Source organism: Perca flavescens, chromosome 7 (assembly GCF_004354835.1).
Source record: "Perca flavescens isolate YP-PL-M2 chromosome 7, PFLA_1.0, whole genome shotgun sequence".
NCBI lineage: Eukaryota > Metazoa > Chordata > Actinopteri > Perciformes > Percidae > Perca > Perca flavescens.
In genome coordinates, this window is record NC_041337.1 from 4,863,823 (window position 1) to 4,887,202 (window position 23,380).

Here is a 23,380-nt window from a genome sequence, read left to right on the forward strand (position 1 = left end):
CTTTTGTTAACATTGTGAGACATGGCGTGGCCTTTGCTGAGGTCTGCGCTCCCCGAGTGCCCTTTCAGTTCTTCTTTTAATCTTGACCATGATCATTGACAAAACCATCTCGACTCACTTGCAGTTGACAAAACAATTTTTCTTGTGTTTAACGAACAAAATTTCATTCAGAGTTAAGTCATGGTGACTGGGCTTTTCAGGACGGCGCGCCGTGAGCTGAGACATATTTGTTTCAAGCAGAGGAGCTGCAGCAATGGGCATTATGAGAAAAATAATATGTTTTTGGAACATAAAAGCATGTAACGCTATTCTAGTATACCCCAAAAGTACAAATATGATGCTGAAAATAAATAGGGTCTCTTTAAGCTGTCACTCCGACCATCAAGCGAGAGTAATAAGCAAAGTTCCCTATTCCAAGTTGCCTTCTGGGTATAAAACAGGTCGAGATATCTACCGCATTTATTTTAGTCAACCAGAAAAATTTAAAAATGCATCTCTGTCTGTGCAACAGGTAACCCTGTTTACAGCAAATACAGAATATTTCATGAACTGGATTTTGGCTCTTGTGAGAGAAAGCTACATTAATATGACTTGGTACACACACATAAACACACACACACACACACACACACACACCGGCGCAGATTCCACAGCAAGTCAAGAATAGGCGCTCACACACGCACATTTGTGCCAGTGTTTGACAGCTCATTCAAGGCGACACAGTGCAGACCAGCAGTTTGAGATTCAAATTGTTAAATTATTAATATTTGAAACGGAAAAGCGCGGTGGATGAAAGAGTCCTCCGATAGACTGCTTTCATTTTTCAGATTTCCTTCCTCCTCCCTCCATTAATGAAGAAGCGGAGTGAAGAGATGAAGAAAGGAAGGAAGGAAGGAGGACAGCGTGATTGAGTAAAGTGAGGACATCAATTACGTCAATAGGACAGCATCAGCCGAGAATAAATCATAGTTCTATGGAGCCAGTGGTGGAATGGAATGGAATGAATGGAATGCAACTAAGTACATTTACTCCAGTACTGTACTTAAGTACAAATATTGAGGTACTTGTACTTTACTTGAGTCTATTCTTTTCATGCCACTTTCTACTTCTACTCCCCTACATTACAGAGAGAAATATTGTAATTTCTACTCCACTACATTCATCTGACAACTTTAGTTACTTTACACATTAAGATGTTTGCACACATGTAGTTTATAAAATCTAATGTTTTATTATAAAGTAAACTAGCCAACAATATAAGGGCATCCAAGTCCAGCTGAAATGATTACACCATTAAACACACAACTGTTTGGATCCTTTACAGTTTAGAAAATGGGAGGATTTTTCTGCATTTAGTACTTTTACTTTTAATACTTTTAATACTTTAAGTACATTTTGTATTTATTATAAGGATCCCCATTAGCTGACGCCTAAACGACCAGCTAGTCTTCCTGGGGTCCAAGACAACATTTAATCAGACAATATTAAAACATTTCATAACATATACTGAAAGAAAAGAAATTAAACAAAAAAAATATCTGCTTAAAAAACTAAATAACAAGAAGAAAAATTACACTTAAAATGAAATGAAAACAGTAATAAACAGAATAGAGAAATATCTTGAAAACAAAGTTATATATTACAGTATATTACATGGTTAACATTAAGGTAGATGAAATCAGACATTTTTTCACCACTCAATCAATCAGTCAGAAACGTCATTTTCCTGATGATACTTACATACTTTTACTTAAGTAAAGCTAACTGCAAGTAGTTGATATATTCCAGAAAGTAAACACATATGTTTAGTACTGGTACAATAAAAAATAGTAGATTTAAAAAAAATACATTTTTGTTGTAATTGTTTGATTCTATATTTATGTTTCTTGTTTATGCACCCCAAAAAAAGAAGTAAATTCCTTGTGATTCTGAATTCTTCCATAGTTGTAGGCCTGCTGTGGAGTGAATGTAATGAGTCTGCCACCTCACTGCCCACACGTTGAGAGGAAACCATGGTTACACAACACTCAGTCTGATACTGTTTCCCCCGGAGACAGGGAGGTTGATCTTGAAGCTTGCCGCTGTAATTATACCCTACACCTTAATGAAGGGTGTTTCATTCAGTTACACTCACCAGGGTTTATGGGCTGCATTAGTCTTGCAGTGCCAGACCTTCCTCCACGGCGCTGCGGCGGAGGGTCTGGCTAGTCCACACGGCATTCTGGGATGGCAGAAAAAACGTACTCTGGTTCAGGGGCGGTTCTAGAATCAGACCTTTACGCCGCCTTCACATTGGCAGTTGAAATCAGCTGCGTAATACGCAACGTCGTAATACGCAACGTCGTACTACACCGTTGAAAAGCTTCGGAAGCAACTCACAAAAATGGCGGAGAGACTAGAACGACTGATAAGTGTCTGAATGTCCGATTCTCTCTGACCTCTCTTATACAGATATAAATAGAAAGGCTGCTGCGTGGAGAAAAGTTGCCCAGGACGTCGACATGTCAGGTCGGTTAAATGTGATATAGCGGTTTAATGTCAATAGTTCGTTGTCTGTTGCTAGCTAACCAATTAGCATTAGCAGGTTTGTTTATCAGTACCATAGCAATGCTAACTTCCGTCGGATAGGAACCGTCCGTAACGTTTCGCAAGAGTTAAATTTTTTGAACGCATCCGGATGACCAACTGACACGATTTTTTTCACACCGCACTCGTTCGGACCCGGTTCGGACCCATTCGCATGCGGCCTGCGAATCTCCATAGGAAATTAATGACTTCCGGTCGTTTCAAAGCCGTATCGGAGCTGATTTCAACTGCCAGTGTGAAGGCGCCGTTAGGGGGGCTCAGCCCCTAATGAGAACGTGACACGGATACAGTGCCTTGAAAAAAAAAACAAAAAAAACGCTAAATGAGTAATGTCACTGTCTGATCATCTCTGAGCTAGCTGTTGAACAACCACATCAGCTACGACATTTTTTTGAAACTATTAACACTATGATGGAACTAAACCTGACATTTTATGAGTCACAGTAATAACGACCAATTTGACACCATGTTTAACATTCAGCAATTTTAGTTGCTTAGGTTTCAATTTGGGTTCTGATCTGCACCATGAAATGACCAACTTCTTCTCTGAGGACTACCAATGTTAAACTTCACAACCGCACTCCTGCTCTCCCTCTGACAGATCAGATAGAGACTCAGCCACAGGGTTCGAAATGAGGGGGGTCTGGGGGGGTTCCCGACAAATATTTTTAACATTAAAAATGATTGTGAAAATTATAGGTCTTTAGTGACGTTTTATATTTATAACAATTTATTTATTTCCTAGCGCGATTGGGCAGCAATCAGTGCAGCTAATAGCATCACAGATTGTTGTTGTGGTCCTCCGGCGCATACAATACAGTCTATGGCGCACGTATGTTATTGTTGAAAGCGGCAAAAACGAAGCCTCACAAAGAGTGAAATCCCTAATGAAAATCCTGTAAGTGCTTCGATTATGTTTATATCTCCGTAATAATTGCTTATTATAGTAAAATATTTGGAGTTGGTGTTCCTATAACAAAAGTTGCATTAACTAACTTAGATACCCAGTGTAACGTAATGATTAGAAGAGTGCGTTTGTCAACGTTTCTTGCTAGCTGTATGTGTATGAAGCATAGGTATGAAGCCAAATAATCTGCCAGCTAACAGCAGACATATAGCAGTTAGACTAGTTATTCAAAGTTAGCATAACAACCTAATTGTCCAGTCAGTGATTACGAAAGATAGCGAGGACTTAATTCAAGTCTGTGAGTTGATTAAAATGAATGTAATTTGAGCATGAGCGCTTGGTAAGCTATCTAGGAAGCTAATATTATTTTTCTTAATTTAGAATCCTGCATCATGGAGAGAGAAAGAGGAAAAAGAAAGATCACCGACTTTTTTCAAGGGTAAATTGTGCCTTTGTTATACCATGGCTGTTGTTGGGTGAAATTGTAGATATATTGGTCAATTGTCCACAGGTGTCTTCATTAAAATTAATTTAATATAGCCAAATGTTTTACCATAATAATAGTAATTAAAACAATATTTTGCACTATAGAATACAGTTAAAAAGGCCAGCTCACACCAGCCCAGCCCAGCCAAATCCAGCTCAGCTTAGGCCAGTCAAGCTACTGTTCTGTAGGTCTTCTCTCTAACCCCAGTTAACACTAACCTGATGAAGTTGTTAACAACTTAATAAAATATGTGCCTGGTCACTTAACATGTTGATTTTGAATAATGTGGTTACTATTGGATTATTGTCATTTTAATGGCTTTTAGTCATGTCAGAATATATTACTTTTTTTTTTTTAAACGTGTCCCTAAAGATTTTAGTTCAGGTTATAGATTGACTACTTTAAAACAAAGTAAACCATCTAATGTAGGTACAGTCTTTATAGACATCATTATTATTCAATCCAGCGGCTAGTTGTTTTACAAATTCCATTAACATAAGGGATGAGAAATGCCATTTGTATTTGATCAAACCCTTTGAAGGTGCATGGTGCTGCCATAATGAGTACACTTGGTGGATTTAGGTAACTTAGTTAACTTCCTTGCTCAAGGAAAGAATGACTGTTATCCACTTGTTCATGTCAGGGATTTATATAAGGTGCTGTAACTTTGTTGCTTCAGAATTAGAGGGTTACCTGTTAGATTATAGCCAATCCACTTCTCCAGACACCACTACAATACTGGGACTAGCCCAAACCATGAAAAACATCCCAAGACCATTATCCCACCTTCAAAATATGTCAATATAATTTTGCCTGCAGTATATAGTGTAGCAAGGTAGTCTTCAGTATTTTTTATAATTACATTTTAGGGGACCCCCCCCAAGAGTCCTAAGTCATTTTGAACCCTGCTCAGCCAAACCTCCTCTGATTGGCCAACACTACGTTTCCGTTACCTTTCAACCTGTAATTGTCACTAACAGACAAGTTCGCAAACTCTAACTTGAAGCACTAAAATTGATTAAAAGGTGGAGGTGGAGTAACAGGGAACCCGAGGCTTTGATGCAAAAAAGAAGAGCTGCAGAAATACAAAGACAAAAAATTGAATTATGCAGTATAATCCATTTTACATGACATGAAAGATTAATACAGCCATGTGAGCAGAAAGCTGGCTGTGCAGTGCTATTGCTTGAGAAACAGAAAGAAAGGCTACCATGCAGTTTTTTAGGTTTTATATTGATATTATTGTTGCTGTTTGACAAAAGGGATTCACTTTTGAGAGGAGACGCTGCAGGTGAATAGGGAAAATGTTTCAACTAACGGATATCACCATGAATCCTCCCCACTCGATTACTGACATTAAGACAAATATCTTGAATTACAAGTTTTCTGAAATGTTAAGTTTAAATATGCAAATTAGGCGTTATCTTGTTAAATATATATTTATAAATATAAATGTTTTTACACAGGGAATTTTGGATATTGCTTTTTTTTTTTTAAATCTATTTCTGCCATGTTTTTAGGTATACAATGTTACATAAATCAGGCTATATGAATAATATATTACCAAATGCCTGTGTAAAAACCTTCGGAATATGAATTAATGAAAGTGGAAAAGTGTAGTGTATGTAAGTGGAGAAAAACTCATTTAGAGAAAAAGGCCTTTAAAAATATGGATCATAAAATTCCATATGATTTGAAGACATTGCAGATGAATAAGGTAAACATTTTAACTAAGAGATATCATAAAACTCGCCCTGTTGAATACTAACATTAAGACAAGTTTTCTGAAATATATATGTTTCAATATGCAAATGAGGCATTCTTTAAAGTTTACTTTTGGTGAATTAAGGAGAAATTTACAGATGCAAATAGACAAAAAACTAACAATTTTCGCCATGTTTTAAGGTATACTATATTACATAAATCAGGTTATAAGGCATTTATTAACAAATGCCTCTGTAAAAACCTTTGGAACATAGACAGGAATGCCAGTGGAACGTTTGGTGTCTGTAAGTTCTACTGAAGTGGAGATTTCTGGCTCAGAGTCCAAGAACAACTCATTGTTTCCCTGGTTGTTTGGCTGAGTGATGTTATCTGCCAGGTGGCAACAGAGAAGAACACACACTGTGCCTGGAAATGGGATTCCTGGTCTCCTTTGTTATAGGCTAAACAATAAAATATTTCATTAAAATGCAGTAACTGAGCCAAACCAGCATGGATATGAGTGTGAAGAGTGCACATGCAGCAGCTTTTGCTTTGAAAGGACAAGGCAAAATGAAGTCTGCAATAATGCTCATATGGAGCTTCTTCTTTAACTCTTAATAGGAATAAACACCCAGAAACGGAAATTATGACCAAGTGGAAAAGTATAATGAATATTAAGGCTGCACGATATGACTAAAATATGTGATATGCAATAACGCTGAATATCAGACACAGATATTAAAGTGTACTCAGTTCCGCTGCTTTCAGTAGTCAGCTAGAATACACGAAACTGCTTGTTGAATTTAAAACAAATGAAGGGAAATTGTTCCTAACACTATTTTAATAATCAAATTGAAAACACAAATAAATCCCTTGAGTGCCACTCGCGATGTCATCCGAGTCTCATTTGATAGGCAGCAGCCTTTTGTGATGTGTGTGTTGTGCAAGTTAATGACGATGGGGAAAAAAAAGGATATGTTGTGCTGCCCTGATGAATATCTGGAAACTGGAATTACATCAACTGGATTGCGAGTCAGGACAGTACTGTATGTGTGTTACAGGCTGACAGGTCACCAAAACTGCCCAATAATCTAAAGCTGCTCTCAGTCCATGTAAGCTTTGTTCACTGTCTGTGGCTTTTCATGCAGCAGTGGAAGAAGTATTCAGATCCTTTACTTAAGTAAAAGTACTAATACCGCACTGTCAAAATACTCTGTTACAGGTAAAAATCCTGCATTGAAAATGTTTTTTAAGTAAAAGTATGTAAGTATTGTCAGGAAAATTTACCTTAAGTATTAAGAGTCAAGAAAAATCTTCACATTTTAGAAACTGAAAACATTCCAAACAGTTCTGTCAATCAACTATTTGTTTAATCTTCAACTTAACTTGTAGGCTGTTATATTGTTGGCTAGTTTAATTTAAACTAAAACATCAAATTTAATGAACTACATGTGTTTTGTGTGCAAAACACTTAATTTGTAAAATAACTAAAGCTGTCAGTTGAATTTACAGGAGTAAAAAGGACAATATGTCTCTAGGAAACGTAGCGGCGTAGAAGTAGAAAGTGGTATGAAAAGAAAAGACTCAAGTAAAGTACCTCAACATTTGTACTTAAGTACAGTACTGGAGTAAAATTACTTAGTTACATTCCACCACTGCTTTAATGTAAAGGCTTGATTTTGGTTGCCCAACCTTTACCATCCTTTATTTGCTGATATTAGCTTGCAGATTGGATTTCAGAGGATAATAGCCGCCTTGGTGTTAATGAGAAATCAAAAGAGAATTAGAGAGCGAGCTAAGGAATTAGCTGGCAGGAGAGAGAAAACGGAGCGAGAGAGGCATGAAGCAGTAAACCCTCTTTAATGGACGGCTAAATATTTCATGCTTATTTTCGGAGATTGCGGGAATCCTCGAATGCAGACAGACAGTGAATGCTAACAGGACTGAGTGTAACAGATGAGTGTGTTCCAGCTGCTGTTCAGGAATGGAAGTGGTCTTCTCTCCAAGAGAGACGTGATACTCACTGGTATCTCTTTATCTACAGTATAAGGCTCTTAATGGAAAACTAGCATCTTACTTTACAGAAATGGAGCTGAGCGCAAGTTCCTTCAGGATGACTTCCTAAACATAATCACTCCTCATTCCACTGAATGGATCAGCTGTAGAGGTGTTCACTTTAGTCTTAACCAATCAGAAGCGGCCATGAAATTCACGAGCCAATCACTGCACGTCTTCCTTGTTTTAAACCTGTCTCTCTTTCTGCTGCTCAGTTGTGCTACTCTGTCACTCAGAGGGAGATTATCAGACTCAGTCTGCTGACTGGCTTTTACTTCATGTTCCCCAGAGCTCGGTCTAAACTTGGAAAAACGGCTGTTGTGGCTGGCCGGACTCACGATAAATACTTTGATGAAGAAAACTCTTGAAGCCGTTAGATGGGTTCTCTTTTTTTACACAAGAGAACTGAGACACGTCTCTACAGAGAATGAGCTGATATCTTACTCAAAACGCTTCTGTCTTATACCAAAGCATTACCTTTATCTTAAAGTCTATCAATATCCACGACGATCCACTTCTGGGATTGCTCCGTTGCCAATGGACATGAGCCTTTTTTCCTCAGAGGGTTAAATGTATAGTGGAGGATTTTCCCTAATTTTTAGAAAAGAACCGCCCTCTGTACTTTTTGAAAAAATACACATGCGCAACACTCTGCCTGCTCCCGAGAGGGAACGCCTATTAAACGTGTGCACGAGAGTGCACTGTTTACAAGTTGCTGTCGGCATGGCTCATACAAGCCTACTTTCCAAAAGAAGATTTGCACTTTTTCACAAATTGAGATGTTTACCGTGTGTGCGCGGTGCGTGACTTGTGCCAGGGCTAGCATCGCTAATCATAGCTTACATCAACTTTTACTAGCAGTGATTTTAAATGGATTTCTCCAAATAGCCAAACTTTACCTGTGGAGTAGAAACTTCACAACTGAGGCATCAGTGGGAAGCCCAACCTGTGCTTTTAGCGCACGCCAGCGTGTGAAATATTCTCCCAAAAGCTTCAATGCTTCAATGAATGGCTGAAACCGTAGCTCAAGCTCACCACACATATACACCTGAAAGCTAGGGACGTGCACGTACGACGGCCTTACGTAAACATATCACCAGAATGATTGACAACTAGGAGGACCAATAGTCTTGATGATCCACCCGGAAAAAGAAAATCCTCCACTATACCTTTAACACAAAAGAGTTTTTGTGTCTGTTTGTCCTGCATTTAGGCAGACAGAATCTGCGGCCAGACGGCAACATAAAGTAGGACTGACTGGGCCTTCTTCAGGGTCTTTGTCTCATATAGCGATTTTAAGTCAGTCAGAGAGTTGTTTTGCCATACACTTTAGTTATGTATTGCAGCCTGTTTTTGTTTTTAAGAGTGAGGGACCCAAACCAGCTCACAAAGGCAAAAGAAAGAATAGTTTCAATAAAACAACAATAAAACATCCTCATAAAGGTCTTATCGACATTAAAATTGCGAAGTTTACGATAAAAAAACATGCGCTGGTGTGATTTATTTTTTACAGACGGCGTCAACTTGAGGCTCGAAGGTGAGTTTGTCATCTATTATAATACCGAGGTATTTGTATTGCTTCACTACTTCGATAGCTTGATCATTAATAAGGGTGGGAGAGATTTTCTTTGTGTTGTAATTTTAAACTCTGGTGGATTTATGAGGACTATGGTTTACTACTCCTCAGATCTCTGCAGGGTAAATCCAGACAGCTTGCTAGACTATCTGTCCAATCTGAGTTTTCTGTTGCACGACTAAAACAACCTTTGAACTTACATGTTCCACCAAAACAAAGTTCCTTCCAGAGGCTATTTTGCAGAGTCACTGTTGCTCCGCCCAAGACAATTGGGATTGGTTTAAAGAAATGCCAATAAACCAGAGCATGTTTTTCTCCCATCCCGGAATGCTGTGTGGACTTGTCAGACCTTCCTCTGCAGCGCTGTGGAGGAAGGTCTGACAATGCGAGACTACCATTACCTTTTAGCATTGCTGCCCCCGACTCCTGGAACAAATTACAGCATTTTCTTTAAAATCAGCTCCCTTGTGCTTCTTGGACAATTTTGAAACTCGGATTTTCAACCTGCAAACGGCAAACTTTTGCATCCCTGTTACCCTCATTTATTTATAAAATCATTTTCCAATTCAGAATTAGTTTTATTGTCTCTCTATGTTTCTTAGGATTGTACTTTCTGTGTTGCTGTTCTGTTTTTGTATTTGTAATTTGTCTCAATGACATTGAAAAGTAAGTGTCGACCCTCTATGATCTCTCGAGGATAAATAAAGGTTGAATGAATTAATGAAAGTGATATACACTGGAGGGGGGAGGTGGCAGTTTGAATCCTAAGAAAAGCATTGATCTCTTGTCAGAATGACTGTTGAATGCCCCATTTAAGGATTGAATGGATTGCGCTGAAGTGATTAGTACTTGATTTTTGAATTGATCAACACGTTTGGATTGACAACTATTGACACGGCTCTATTCTCTGGACTCGTGACTTAACTTGGACTCGCGGACTGATGACTTGTACTTGGACTAGGACTCGAGGATATATTAAATCGGACTGAAGCAGCCCTTGCACCAGTCCTGTAGCTTTCTTTCTGTTGTGTTTATTTCTTTTGAGGACGTAGGTCTGGTTGTCTAGTTTTTCGCAGTTTTGTTTCTTTGTTAGTTTAGAGAAAAGTTTGATAGTTTGGGGGGGTCATAGTTTTGGTTAAATCTTCGGTTAATGCATGTACAACCAATTTACTCTAAAGCTATAGTGCATAGTTTCTGTCTCCCCCATGAGGAATTCTAAGTAATGACCACAAAACTGTTGGTGCATCCACACGATACAAGCCTTTCTATATCGCTAATAGAACAACGGTAACTCAAATCCTCGCATGCTGTTTTGACTGTAGCTGCCATAAAGTTGCGCTCTTCGAAGCCAAAAAGAAAAGACATAAATTACACTTCCTAAATGTCTCTGTAACAGGCCAGTACGAGAATATATCTAGTCACTCAAATGAATCTACACAATGTATGATACCAACTGCAGTCTCCCTTTGCTCAGGGATCACTTCTCTGTCCTTTTCCTCTCTCGTCTTGCCCTGCCTTGTTTGAAATGAGTTTAGAAAAGTCTTGGGTTCACAAAAGTAGCGTAATATATGACTAAAAGAGTAAATACATTTTGCTGTTTGAGTAGTAGTGTTGTCAAACATTGCGTCTTTTTTCCTCAGAGGGTTAAATAGAGATGTTCCGATGCCGATACCAGTATCAGAAAAGCCTCCGATACCGCCTACAATGCTGGTATCAGTATCAGCAAGTACTGGAGTTTATGCATTGGTCCGATACCTCGTAATTTAGCCCCGAAGAAAATCTAGTTCATTTATGTTCTTTTTAAGGTTATGATTGACTGTCAACTGGATAATAAAAGAAAATTCTGTGGCGTTCACTGTTTATGTTTGTTCATGTTTCACAAAGAGTTTAACCTGACAACAAAGATAGCCATACTATCACATCCATACAGGGATAGTAGTATATAGTATATACGCAAGTTCAGGTGTCGGAATCAATATCGGAAAGCATAAAAAGGTGTCGGACCATCTCTATATTTAAAAAAACACTATATAGGGAATAGTTTGTGAGTGAAGGAGGGAACATTTTGGAACACAGCTCTAGAAAGACCGGTGGAGAGAAAGAGACAATATGTTCTGGGGGAGATAAAAGGACAGATATACATATACATATATAGATGTACAGGCTTTGGCTGGGTAGTCCGGGTCCCTGGTGTAAAGAGAGAGGGGAGGAAAGCTGAACAGCCATGAAATATTCTCTCTGAAGACTCTTCTGCTAATCTTCAGTATGCAGAGAGAGGGAGGGGAGGAATGTGAGGGCGAGAAAGAGCTGGGGGAGGACAGGAAGGCAGAGAGAGAAGAGGATTGGGAGGGAGGAGATCGCTACAGAAAATCATTCATACCACAAGCCGTGGAACCCTTCCCCACGGAGTGTGAGACACTCTCATCTATCTATCTATCTATCTATCTATCTATCTATCTCTCTTTATATATATATGTCTATGTATGTATCTCTCTCTATATATATATACAGTACAGTAGATAGATATATATATATATATATATATATATATATATGTATACAGTACATACAGTATCTCACAAAAGTGAGTACACCCCTCACACATCATATCAGGATGCATTGTATCCAGGATACTATACATCCTGATTAAGTTCCCTTGGCCTTTGGAATTAAAATAGCCCCACATCATCACATACCCTTCACCATATCTAGAGATTGCCATGGGGTACTTTCCATAAAATCATCTCTCTATCGTCTCTTTATCAGGCTGCATTGTATCCAGGATACTATGCATCCTGATTAAGTTCCCTTGGCCTTTGGAATTAAAATAGTCCCCCATTATCACATACCCTTCACCATACCTAGAGATTGGCATGGTTTTATGTCGGTTAGCCTAATAGCTGGTTTGATTTGCATTGAGAGATGATTGCCGCTCTTATACGTCCTCAGCTTACTTCCTGCTTTGCTCCCGTCAGAACTACTACGGCCACTAGAGGGCGTAGAAAAGTAAACATAGGTCGTAATAGCTGCTTTGACAAACTTCAGGGAGCGTTTTTCAGCAGACAGTCTAATTCCACATCTTTTTGATTGATTTGCAGCTCTTCTTGATTATTCTTTGTCTCTTGTTCATGTCATTCAGTGTTAGATTTCATTTAGGCATCGTAGAAGTAGTGACAATATCTTACATCAAGTATCGTAGAAGTACTGAAAATATCTTACATCAAGTATCGTAGAAGTATTGATGATATCTTACATCAAATATCGTAGAAGTATTGAAGATATCTTACATCAAGTATCGTAGAAGTATTGATGATATCTTACATCAAGTATCGTAGAAGTATTGATAATATCTTACATCAAGTATCGTAGAAGTATTGAAGATATCTTACATCAAGTATCGTAGAAGTATTGAAGATATCTTACATCAAGTATCGTAGAAGTATTGATGATATCTTACATCAAGTATCGTAGAAGTATTGAAGATATCTTACATGCAGCACGGACAAAGGCAGGAAGGATGAGAGAAACGAGAAAGAGCTGAGGGCACGGAGACAGATAAAACGTGAAGAGGAGGGAAGATACAGAGAACTCCGAGTTAGAGGAAGTTAATGAGAGGGATGAAAGGATAAAAGACTGAAAGACACAGATGTTGAGATGCAAGGGAATAGATGAGCGAAAGACCTAAAAAAAAAAGAGAGAGCAGGGGTGTGGAGTACAGTGAACATTGAAAATGGGGATTTCAAGAGGACACCAGGAGGAAAAGAAAGAAAGAAGGGGATGTTTTAAGGAAGAAAAAAAAAGGGAAAATGCAAAAGAGCCTGAGGCCAAACTGAAAGAAGGGGGCAGGGGAGGGGGAGAGGGGGGGCAGGCGGAAACATTTGACTGCAATGCGTTTTTGTAAAGTTTTATCCAGGGCAACTGAAACTGGGAGGGTGGGGGGGGGGTGGGGGGCTGTTACACCACCAGACACACAGACAAACACTCATAAAACCAGTGACTCATTTATTCTCTCTAATTTTTTTTATTTAATTTTAAATTTAGGATTTACGTAACATTTTCGATGGATATTTAGAGGCTGAATCCTGGTATTTTGCACTGTTATCACCTCAGACAGTTTTTAACAATAGGCCAATAATATAAGTAGGAATTTTTCCGTGTTGGGTGTCTGTGTGACCCCAAAATATCAAAGTATTAAAGAAAATAAAACTGAAAACAACATAATTTTAGCAAGACAAGTCAGAAAGATGAAATAAAAACAAGGGGAGCCCTCAGGGCGAAGCAGGCGGTGGACCACAGGGCTCCTAACTGAGAACTGAACCTGACAGAAACCAACCGGCAGAAAGAAGACAACCAAACACAACAGCGACGCAAACCACAGGGTCACGTCAGGTTTACCTAGTCTCGCTTTGTCCAGACCTTCTCCACGGCGCTACGGAGGAGGGTCTGGCTAGTCCACACAGCATCCTAGGATGGGAGAAAAACGTGCTTTGGTTCATTGGCATTTCTCTAAACCAATCACAATCGTCTTGGAGCGGAGCTATGCGCTGGACGGAGCCTCGGTGCCTCTGCAAAATAGACTCGGGAAGGAACTTGTTATGGTGGAACGTGTGTTAACATTCAAAAGTAGTTTTAGTTGCGCAATAGAAAACTCCGATTGGACAGATAGTCTAGCTAGCTGTCTGGATTTATCCTGCAGAGATCTGAGGACCAGTTAACCATAGTCCTCAGAAATCCACCGGAGGTTAGAACGCCAACACAAAGGAAGAGGAAGGCAACAGACAACCGGCGTAATATCAGGCGGCGCCGGAGAAATCCTGGAAGTGGAAAGTCATTGATATAGACTAGGTTTACCTGACCGAGACCAGACCCTCGGGGGGGGGACTTGACACTCATTTCAACTTCTGGAGACAGCTACTTTGTGATTGTCTCACACGCTGTTTTTCAGTTTCAACCAGACTTAGTTTTGGAATTTTATAAAACATACAATTCAGACCTGGAATTAAAAGCCTAATGTCACCACTTCCAGCCACACGGCCGGCTGCACGTTAAAATAGATAGATAAACACCACTGGTCGTTTTACATGTTAACAACTTCTGCAACTGCAGGGTGCTTTGGATAAAAGCGGCCACCAAATGTCATTCTAACTAGCAATTTTAGCAGCAGCACCTCACAAAGACACCCTGTGCATTGTAATGGTACGAAGCAACTGCAGAGCTACAGAGTGTCTCTGTTTGTCATGCAGACTGCACACTGCACACTGCACCTGGCTGCAGACGCTTGATTGAACTTTGCAAGATCCGGCAAAGTATCAGGTTTTGGGAGATCTTGCAAAGTTTTTCACAGATATGTGCTATGAGACTAGGTTTATTATTACTTTAATTATTATTATTACAAGGTTTTTAACTTCCGTGTTTTTCAATGTACTTTCGGTTCAGTTCGGTAACATGGGGGAACACAGCCACGGATTTATTATATTGACCCAAGTCCCTAAATTGCATCCACGTGCTGTGTTAACTCTGTGTGTGTTTGATTCCCTGCGTGGCTGATGAGCAGTTCTTCAGCTAACATCTCTCAGAATGGCAAAATAGTTCAACTCTTTGAGGTGTCATGTGCATTTGACTTGTTTACGGAGGACTCTTAGTGTTCCAAGACTCTAAAATATCAGTCATTGCTATCTACCATTGGGAACCTTGGGTACAAATGCAAGCTCATTGTGCCAGCGTTTGGTAGTCTAGGTCATGTACGTAGGCTGGCGATCCGTGGACTTTGCGTTGGGGGGCTATATAAAACAGGGGCCAAACAGTTGGCAAAGTACCGTTCAATCTCAGCAACTATAGGAAGCATGTTTATTTGGAAAAGGTGATGTTTCCTGTACCCTTACACTTGTATAATTCATAGCAATGTGTTAATCTGTTGGATCATTCAGGAAATTTGATTCCTAATGAAATTAGACTTGCAGAGGCTAAGCCCAAGCTTTAAGGCCCTGAGGTGCTGTTCAACGGGTAGAGTAATTGACACACTTTTTACCTTTTTGATCAATGAAAGTCCAAGTCGTATTTGCAATTAAAATCTTTGGTTCCCTTTATTTCTATGAGCTCTTAGTTGGGTTTCCAGACAAATCACTGCTTGTATGTATGCCTGTGAGGTGTTGCTGTGTTGGTTAAGCGTGTGGTCAAAAATTGTATTTGCTTCCAGGTTGCACCCGAGGAACCAAAGATTGGTTCTTATTTATACCAAGGGCACTAATTGGCTCTTATATGACTTGTAATGTGGAATCCAATAAAGTATATAAAATGTGTGACCCAGAGCAAAAACAGCATGTCTCCATTTTTCTCATTTGACAGAACCTCTGTGTTTCTGTGCTCCCTCTCTCCCCAGATACACTAAGATGAAGACGGCCACCAACATCTACATCTTCAACCTGGCTCTGGCTGACTCTCTGTTCCTGGCTACTCTACCTTTCCAGGTAGGACTTACACACGTGTCAAACTCAAGGCCCATGGGCCGAACCCGGCCCCTCATGCATTTTGATCCGACCCGCATATCAATTTAGGTTCACAATACATTTTGGCTTGCCTAGTTTATGTTGCTTTTTCCAACATTTCTTTTTTTTTTTTTTTTTTTTTTTTATCTTGCTGCTATTTTTGATGTTTTTGGCGCTTTTTTTGCCATTTCTTGGCTAGTTGTGCGCCAAACCCCAATAAATAAATAAATAAATAAAAGCACGTCAATAAACTATACATGTCTGGGCCTGGATGTGATTCTTTTTTTTAATTAAATCAAGTTTGACATCCCTGACTTACTGCTACTTGCGTGCAACAGATTACTAGTATTTCAAAGTATCTCCAGTTACTTTTTACTCTGTTACTGTTTCCTGAAGTGGTCTTTAATACAATAATTACATAAATGTTTACTTAAAATATAATAAAAAGGAGTGACTTCATAGGCTGTGTATTTTTGTTATTACATTATCTAGGTCACATGACAGGGATTTATAACCAAAAGATGTAACCTGAGATTCATTAAAAACTTTAATTTGTTTAAAAAGTAATACATAAATAAATAAATATTTTAGAATTTGACTGAAAGAGACAATTACATTGTTAATCACAATTATTTCTGGGACAGGAATTGTACAGCAACATTTGGAATTGTTACAGCTCGAGGTTTCAGGCTTCACTGCACCGATTTGTTCTCCGCTTCAGCCAACGATCAACTGTCCAGAAGTCATATTTCAGAGGAGATGGAGTTCTCTGTTCTGCCTCCAGCTGTATCTTCTGTGATCATTCTTTGATTTCTCCCCCCCGGGTGTTTTCCAGGGCACCGACGTGTTCCTGGGCTTCTGGCCGTTCGGTAACGCTCTGTGCAAGGCGGTGGTGTCTATCGACTACTACAACATGTTCACCAGCACCTTCACCCTGACGGTGATGAGCATGGACAGGTACGTGGCCGTCTGCCACCCTGTCAAAGCGCTGGACATGAGGACTCCTCACAAGGCCAAGGTAAAAAGTGACACATTATAAAGTGACACATGAATCTTTAAAAAAAAAAAATTAATAATAAAAAACTTCACACCTCCGTTATGGTCCCTGGAAAGACCGCTGACATCAGATCAGACGTTGATTGTCACTTTGGCTCGCTTGTCAACTCAAAACATACTTTGAACTGCTTTTTGTGTGTGCTGTTGTCATCACGGGCGTTTCCAGGATTTTTTAAGTGGGGACCAAACATCTGTCAAGGGGAGGGGGATTTTAAATTTTTTTTTCATCAGAATACAGCATAGAAAATATGCTTAGAAATATAGGAAATATTGGATAGTATAGAAAAACACAATGTGAATTCTGCTAAATAGAACATCACATCCATTATTAGTTTCACTTGTTTTCATTTTAAACAAATTGTATCCTATACTATTACAATACATTTTCTGTAGGCTACATTGCACGCGTAACATCTGCGGAGCCGAGGGACGTTCCAACACTACGTTTCCACTAAAATCAATGAAACTGGCTACACCGGACACGAGAGCAGTGCATACCGCTCTACAAGCGTAAAAACAGGACAGTCTTCTATTTATATTTTTTTACGCGAGGTGTGTGCGGCCCTTTTACACAGAAATGGATCATAAAGTGTCTATATTTCTTTTAAATTAAGCAACCGATATACAGGAAATGACTTAATGACTGTCAGTGAGCGTATTGACAGTTTCATTTTGTGAGTTTCTGTTTTTATTTCTTGTTTCCCTCACCTGCCCCCTCTGATAACAGCTGACAGTAGATTGATGATGTATCACAGCGCTGTGTCGGCTCCAAAAAACGTTCAGGCAGTGGTGGCCTAAAGGTTAAAGAAGCGAGCTTGTGACCGGGAGGTTGTCCATTCAATCCCCAGACCGTCAGGATAACATCTAGGTGGGGAAAGTGAAAGAGCAGCACTTGTCCCTCCCTCATTACCACCACTGAGGTGCCCTTGAGCAAGGCCCTTAACCCAATACCGCTCCAGTGGAGCTGCTCAGTAAACATGTTTGAGTCGTGACTCACTCGGATCAGTTGAGTCCTTCTACAATTCAATCTAAAATAATAACAGCGCCCCCCTTCTAACCCTGCCCCTGGTTGTGATATTGGGAAACAAAAGATAAAGGATAAACTTATTGACCATTATCGCTAACAGCTATGGGATATTACAGATACAGATGGCTTTATTTATCCTCAAAGGGCAATTAACAGACCCTCCAGAAAAACGTGATTATGCAATTGCATAATTCAAAGTAGCTCGGTCCGTAGGGAGTTGTGTTGGGAACCTGAGGGGTGCCGGTTCAAGTCCCAGTACGGACCAGAGTACAGAGTGTGGATTGGTAGCTGGAGAGATGCCAGTTCACCTCGTGGAGCAAGGCACCGTACCCCCCCCAACCACTCAGGGTGCTGGTCCAGTACTGGCAGCCCACTCACTCTGACATCTCTCCATTTGTGCATGAATAGGTTCTGAGCATGTGTGTGTGTATTTCAGGCCTGTGTGTAGTGATTTCAAAAACATAGTGTAAATTGTAATTTCCCCACTGGGGATCAATAAACAGTATAAATTAATTAATTAAATAAAATTATTAATCAGCCAATATCCGCATATGTATTCAGGGGCCGCATTTTTTCAAATACGCCGAACTTTCGCCGCATAAATTGTTGATTTCCGCGCAAAATGCGGCGCTTGCGTGATTTCATAATCCCCGCATTTTTGTTGCAAAAAGTCACATATATCTTAGCAGAAAGTTGAAAAATGTTGCGTTTACTTCACACAACACCAGCCATTTTCCCCTGTTGCCATGGGAACGTTATGAAGTGACGTAATTACGCAACATCATCGAAAAGCAGGGTGTTTGGGGGGAATCACTTTTTTTTGTCTTTTTCATCAAACCGCAGTTTTTGCAAGTTTCCGCAATTTCCTCGCGTAAAATTGCATAAATATCCGCATATTCCTTCGCATTTTTTAAGAAAACGTGCCGCATATCAAGGAGTTTTGCCCGCGACAATCACAAAAAAACTTTCTACAGTCAACCGAAACATATATACACATTCATACTGCAAGAAGGAACGCAATAAAAAGGCACATGGGAGAGTGCGAGAAAGTCACGATCCATTCACAGCAGCTATATGCATTATTTGCATATAGCTGATCCTACATCCAGATGTAGGGTCTGGGAACTCACCATTGACGGAGCTCGATCCGAGGGGCGGGATAAATGGTTGTCTTTCAAATTCCCTCTGCACGTAATAGGATAGCGCTACAACCAGGCAGAGCAACGAAGAAGGTAGCGGAGCTAGTTGATAGATTAAACTTTTGCCGTATCCGGTCGGCAAAACTCCGAACACATCTTCCTTTTTTAAGAATGATTTCTGTGCCGTTCTTTGTTCTTTTATCAAAGAAAAGCTGAACTCCAAGTCTTCCAGACGTCCGCTGTTCCCAGCAGCAGCAGCAGCCATAAGCCCCGCCCACCGACTCTATACACAATGTGATTGGCCTGACCAAAATTAGATTTTTGCAGCTTGAAAGTCAACGGAGAGTGCCTAGACCCCCCCTGGCTGCCAAATAAATTTGCTGCCACTAGGGGGAGTCTAGATTTCTAGGCTACTGTACATCATTATGGAAAAAAAAAAAAAGATAGTTGCCAAGGAAAAGAACCATCCTGTCGAGCCTATACATCCTGTTTTGTATCTAACTGTTCTCCACGTGACGTCTTCATCATTCTGAAACCAGAACACAGCAAATGTTAAGGATGACTCATTTTCATTTCTGCTACCTAAAGAGAGGCAGATACTGTATGTATTTTTTAAGATACATAACGTAAGTAGGGTAGGAATTTGGTGTAAACAGCACTACTAATCTTGAAACCTATTTTTAGTAGAGGTCAAAGAATGAATGGCGGTATTTCCCCTGTAATAGAACTTTTGCTCTGTTGATTTGCAGGTCCAGTCAGAGAGACTGAGGAAATGACCAAATGTTTGAAATTATTTTTAAAAGATTTGGGGCTTTGGAGAAAACATTTGGGGCTGGAGGCCCGGAAGCCATCCCCCATGCTTCGCCCCCTGCTCTGATCTAAAGCGTACTTGCAGTCTTTACCTTTCAGACTTCATCAGAAAGAAGACTCTAAATAAAGCATGAGGTTACATAACCAAATAACTCAGATTTTCTAGTGCAATTGTACATGATTGTGGTAAAAAAAAGACTGAAAAACTGGTGTTGCACTGTGTTACATGACCCACAAGTGTCATGGTCTATTTATATATCTATATACGGTGCGTTCTGTGGACACCAGTTGTATAAGATGCTATGACAAATGGGAGCTATTTCAGCAATTTCTTCAGCAGACTTAGACGAGTAGACATTCTGTCAGAATCCGAATCAGAAAGGAGTTTATTGCCACAGTAGCTACCCTACGTGGAATTTGCCTTGGTGATATGTGCATACATACACAAACAAACATATTAATAAGAAATAAACAATAAATCAGAAACACGAAACACCGTGATGACAACTTAAAGGGTAACTACCGTTTTTGTTCAGCCTCTATTTTCCTATGTTTTTGTCACTGATCGGAACAACAATACTAGACATTGGTCCAGTATTAAGCGAGATCGCTGCAGTCGGCAGCGGCGAAACCAGCTACAATGTAAGTTATTAGGGCAATTGTCCAGCTTGTATTTACCTTCACAAAAGTGCTTGTTTTGCCACCGACAGGCACAGATTAATATTCTAAGTGTCTGACAACATTATGGAAAGGATTTCTAACTCAGTTAAAGAGTAAGATCCTTTTTTTAAACAAAAACATCCGTGAAATTGAGTTCGCTAAACCCACCAGACTCCATGTAAATAAACAGTCATTTTAGCATCGTAGGATACACTTCATTCAAAGTCAACAGAAACAAAATGAAACTATGAAAAGCAGTTTTGGATCGTCTTTCCACTTTCCCTACCATCACAACTCTAGTTTTGGTTTAAATAAACACAGAATTTACCGGTTTACATGTAAAAATATGTTGGCTCTATGCACGCTAAAAGTATTGTTTATTTAAATGGAGTCTGGTGGACTTAGCGCTTATAACCTCAGAGCTGTTTCTGGTTGAACAGAAAGGTCTTAAAGAGGTTTCTAAAAGGCCTATCTCTGTAGGGATCTTTAAGAATAAAGCACATTTAGTGGGAGTAAAAATGCCATTGCAGCCCGGTCTGTGGCTGCCCGTTACAGCGTTGACGCTTAATACTGGATCAGTTTCAAAGATTGTTGTTTTTGTCAGTCACTTACACACAAAAAAACATAGGAAAATAGGTTCCAGGTTTAAAAAACAAACAAAACAAAATGACCCTTTAAGAAATGCCTTTTGAAATGCAGCTGAAGACATGGCAGAATGATAAAAAACAATTGGTCAAAGGTCAAAGGAATCTGCAGTTCACCATCACGTCATGTGATCATGTGCTCAGGTGGTGAATATCTGTGTGTGGGTGTTGGCCTCGGCCTTTGGCGTCCCAGCCATGGTCCTGGGAAATGTGGAGGAGGAACAAGAGCATAACAGTAAGTTATTCTCACACACACACACACAGAGTACATAAGTACATTTAGCTGTACACGTAGGGTAAAGGACAGGTAAGTTATTGACAAAATGCATTGTACAAAGAATCAGTTAAACAACAGCACATATGAATCAATATTAATTCTTACAAAAACATATTGTGAATAAAAATACATGAAACAAACAACCGATAAATTACATACAAAATATAGTTCATGTAAACAAATAAAATCAATATCTTTTGGAAATTTCACAATCAAACAAAGGTGAGAAATTGTTTCTATATTCTGTTTACAAAATGTACAGGACGAGTCAATGTCTGCACATTTAGCAATAAGATAATTAGCAGGGTATGTGTTATGTAAAATGTTGATAGTTCTACTGCAGTTATGCATGTACTGATCTTCACCACGTGTGCATTTGAAACCCTTTTACAGCATATTTTTTCCAATGCGGGTTACACTGCAAATGGCTAATAAAGTGAATCTGAATCTGAATCAACTCAATTAAATTTTATTTATAGTATCAAATCATAACAAGGGTTATCTCAAGACCCTTTACAGATAGAGTAGGTCTAGACCACACTCTATAATTTACAAAGAGCCAACAATTCCAATAATTTCCCCAAGAGCAAAGCATGTAGTGCAACAGTGGCACCTTACATTCTGTACCCTACACGCATTCCACTCGTGACTGTGATTGTGTGAATTTTAATATGTAATTAATATGCAAAACGAGGTGTGATGTCAGTGAACCCATTTACAAATGTCACTGTCCCACTTTTTTATTATAGCTTTAATTGCACAGCGTCAGACTAATAGGCTCAACACACATTGTCGCACGGTGCCTCTTTTCCTTTTTTTAATTTCCAATCAAACAAGCGCAGAGATGTCAAACTGACACTCCACATGGTGCGCCATGTTATGAACTTTCACACATCATGTGCACCTAGATATCTACCAAAGTAGAAAGAGATATCCGACTCTTGATCTCTATCAGCAGAGGTCATGTTGATAAATTATGAAATGACTTTGAGTTGGTCCAATTGACGATGTGATGTAACCTGTTGCACAAAGTCCATGTAGCGTTCTATATGGAATAACTAGAAAAACATAAACATGCCAATTGCTAACATCATTTACATTATATATATATATATATATATATATATATATATATATATATATATATATATGTATATATATATATATATATATATATATATACACACACACGAGTGAGATCAACTGAAGGAGGAAAATGGATTCAATCAACAGAAATCCGTAATTATACTCAGTTTCATGTGTGTTAATATACATACAAAGCAAAACCATAATCCATTCAACTGTACAAAACATAAATTTGCTTGTGTGTGTATGTGTGTCATATGTGCAGACAGCAGAGGAACACAAGAAAGTAGATGCAGCTTCACCAAAATGAAAACTGAAAAAGAGAACTATTTTGGTACAAACATTTACCCGCCATGTGGCGGATAGCCCTCTGAGATTTACTGGCCAAACAGAAAATGTACCCACATTTGACGACTGGGTAATTGTTAATTTCGGACACTGCATACGTTCCTACAACATAGATTCAATGCAGAACCAGGGATCAAGCTTAACCCAAACTGAGCCCAACCTTGAGTGGCATTCAGACATTCCATTACTTCCATTACTATGCATGTGGTGTGTAATGTCCATGGCCGACTCTCCCGAGCTGACGGATCTAATTTGTTGTTACTTTGAGCCCAGGCTGCAGCTGCATGATCCCAGATGAGAACTTAATACAATCAGGGTTCTGAATGTATTTTTCCTAACCATTAACTGTCATCATGTGGAGACAACTTTTGGTCAATGATGATAAATATCAGACTTCAGACTACCGCTTGTTATTTCTCGTCGTACCCAACAGATCTCATTTTGTTACATAATTAGAGAGCATAGTATTTCATAAAAGGTAGAAGTAGTAACAACATTATATCAGGATTTAATTATCCTATAAATAAATTGCT

General features: G+C 39.3%; 1 protein-coding gene across 1 annotated transcript in view; it reads left to right on the forward strand.

Moving 5' to 3' along the window:
• oprl1 (opiate receptor-like 1) overlaps positions 1–23,380 on the forward strand; it is a 118,636-nt gene that overhangs the window by 62,438 nt on the left and 32,818 nt on the right. The window contains exons 3-5 of the mRNA XM_028583652.1: positions 15,695–15,782; positions 16,636–16,818; positions 21,281–21,371. Of these exons, the coding sequence (XP_028439453.1) occupies positions 15,695–15,782; positions 16,636–16,818; positions 21,281–21,371 (362 nt within the window). The remainder of the gene's footprint in view (positions 1–15,694; positions 15,783–16,635; positions 16,819–21,280; positions 21,372–23,380) is intronic.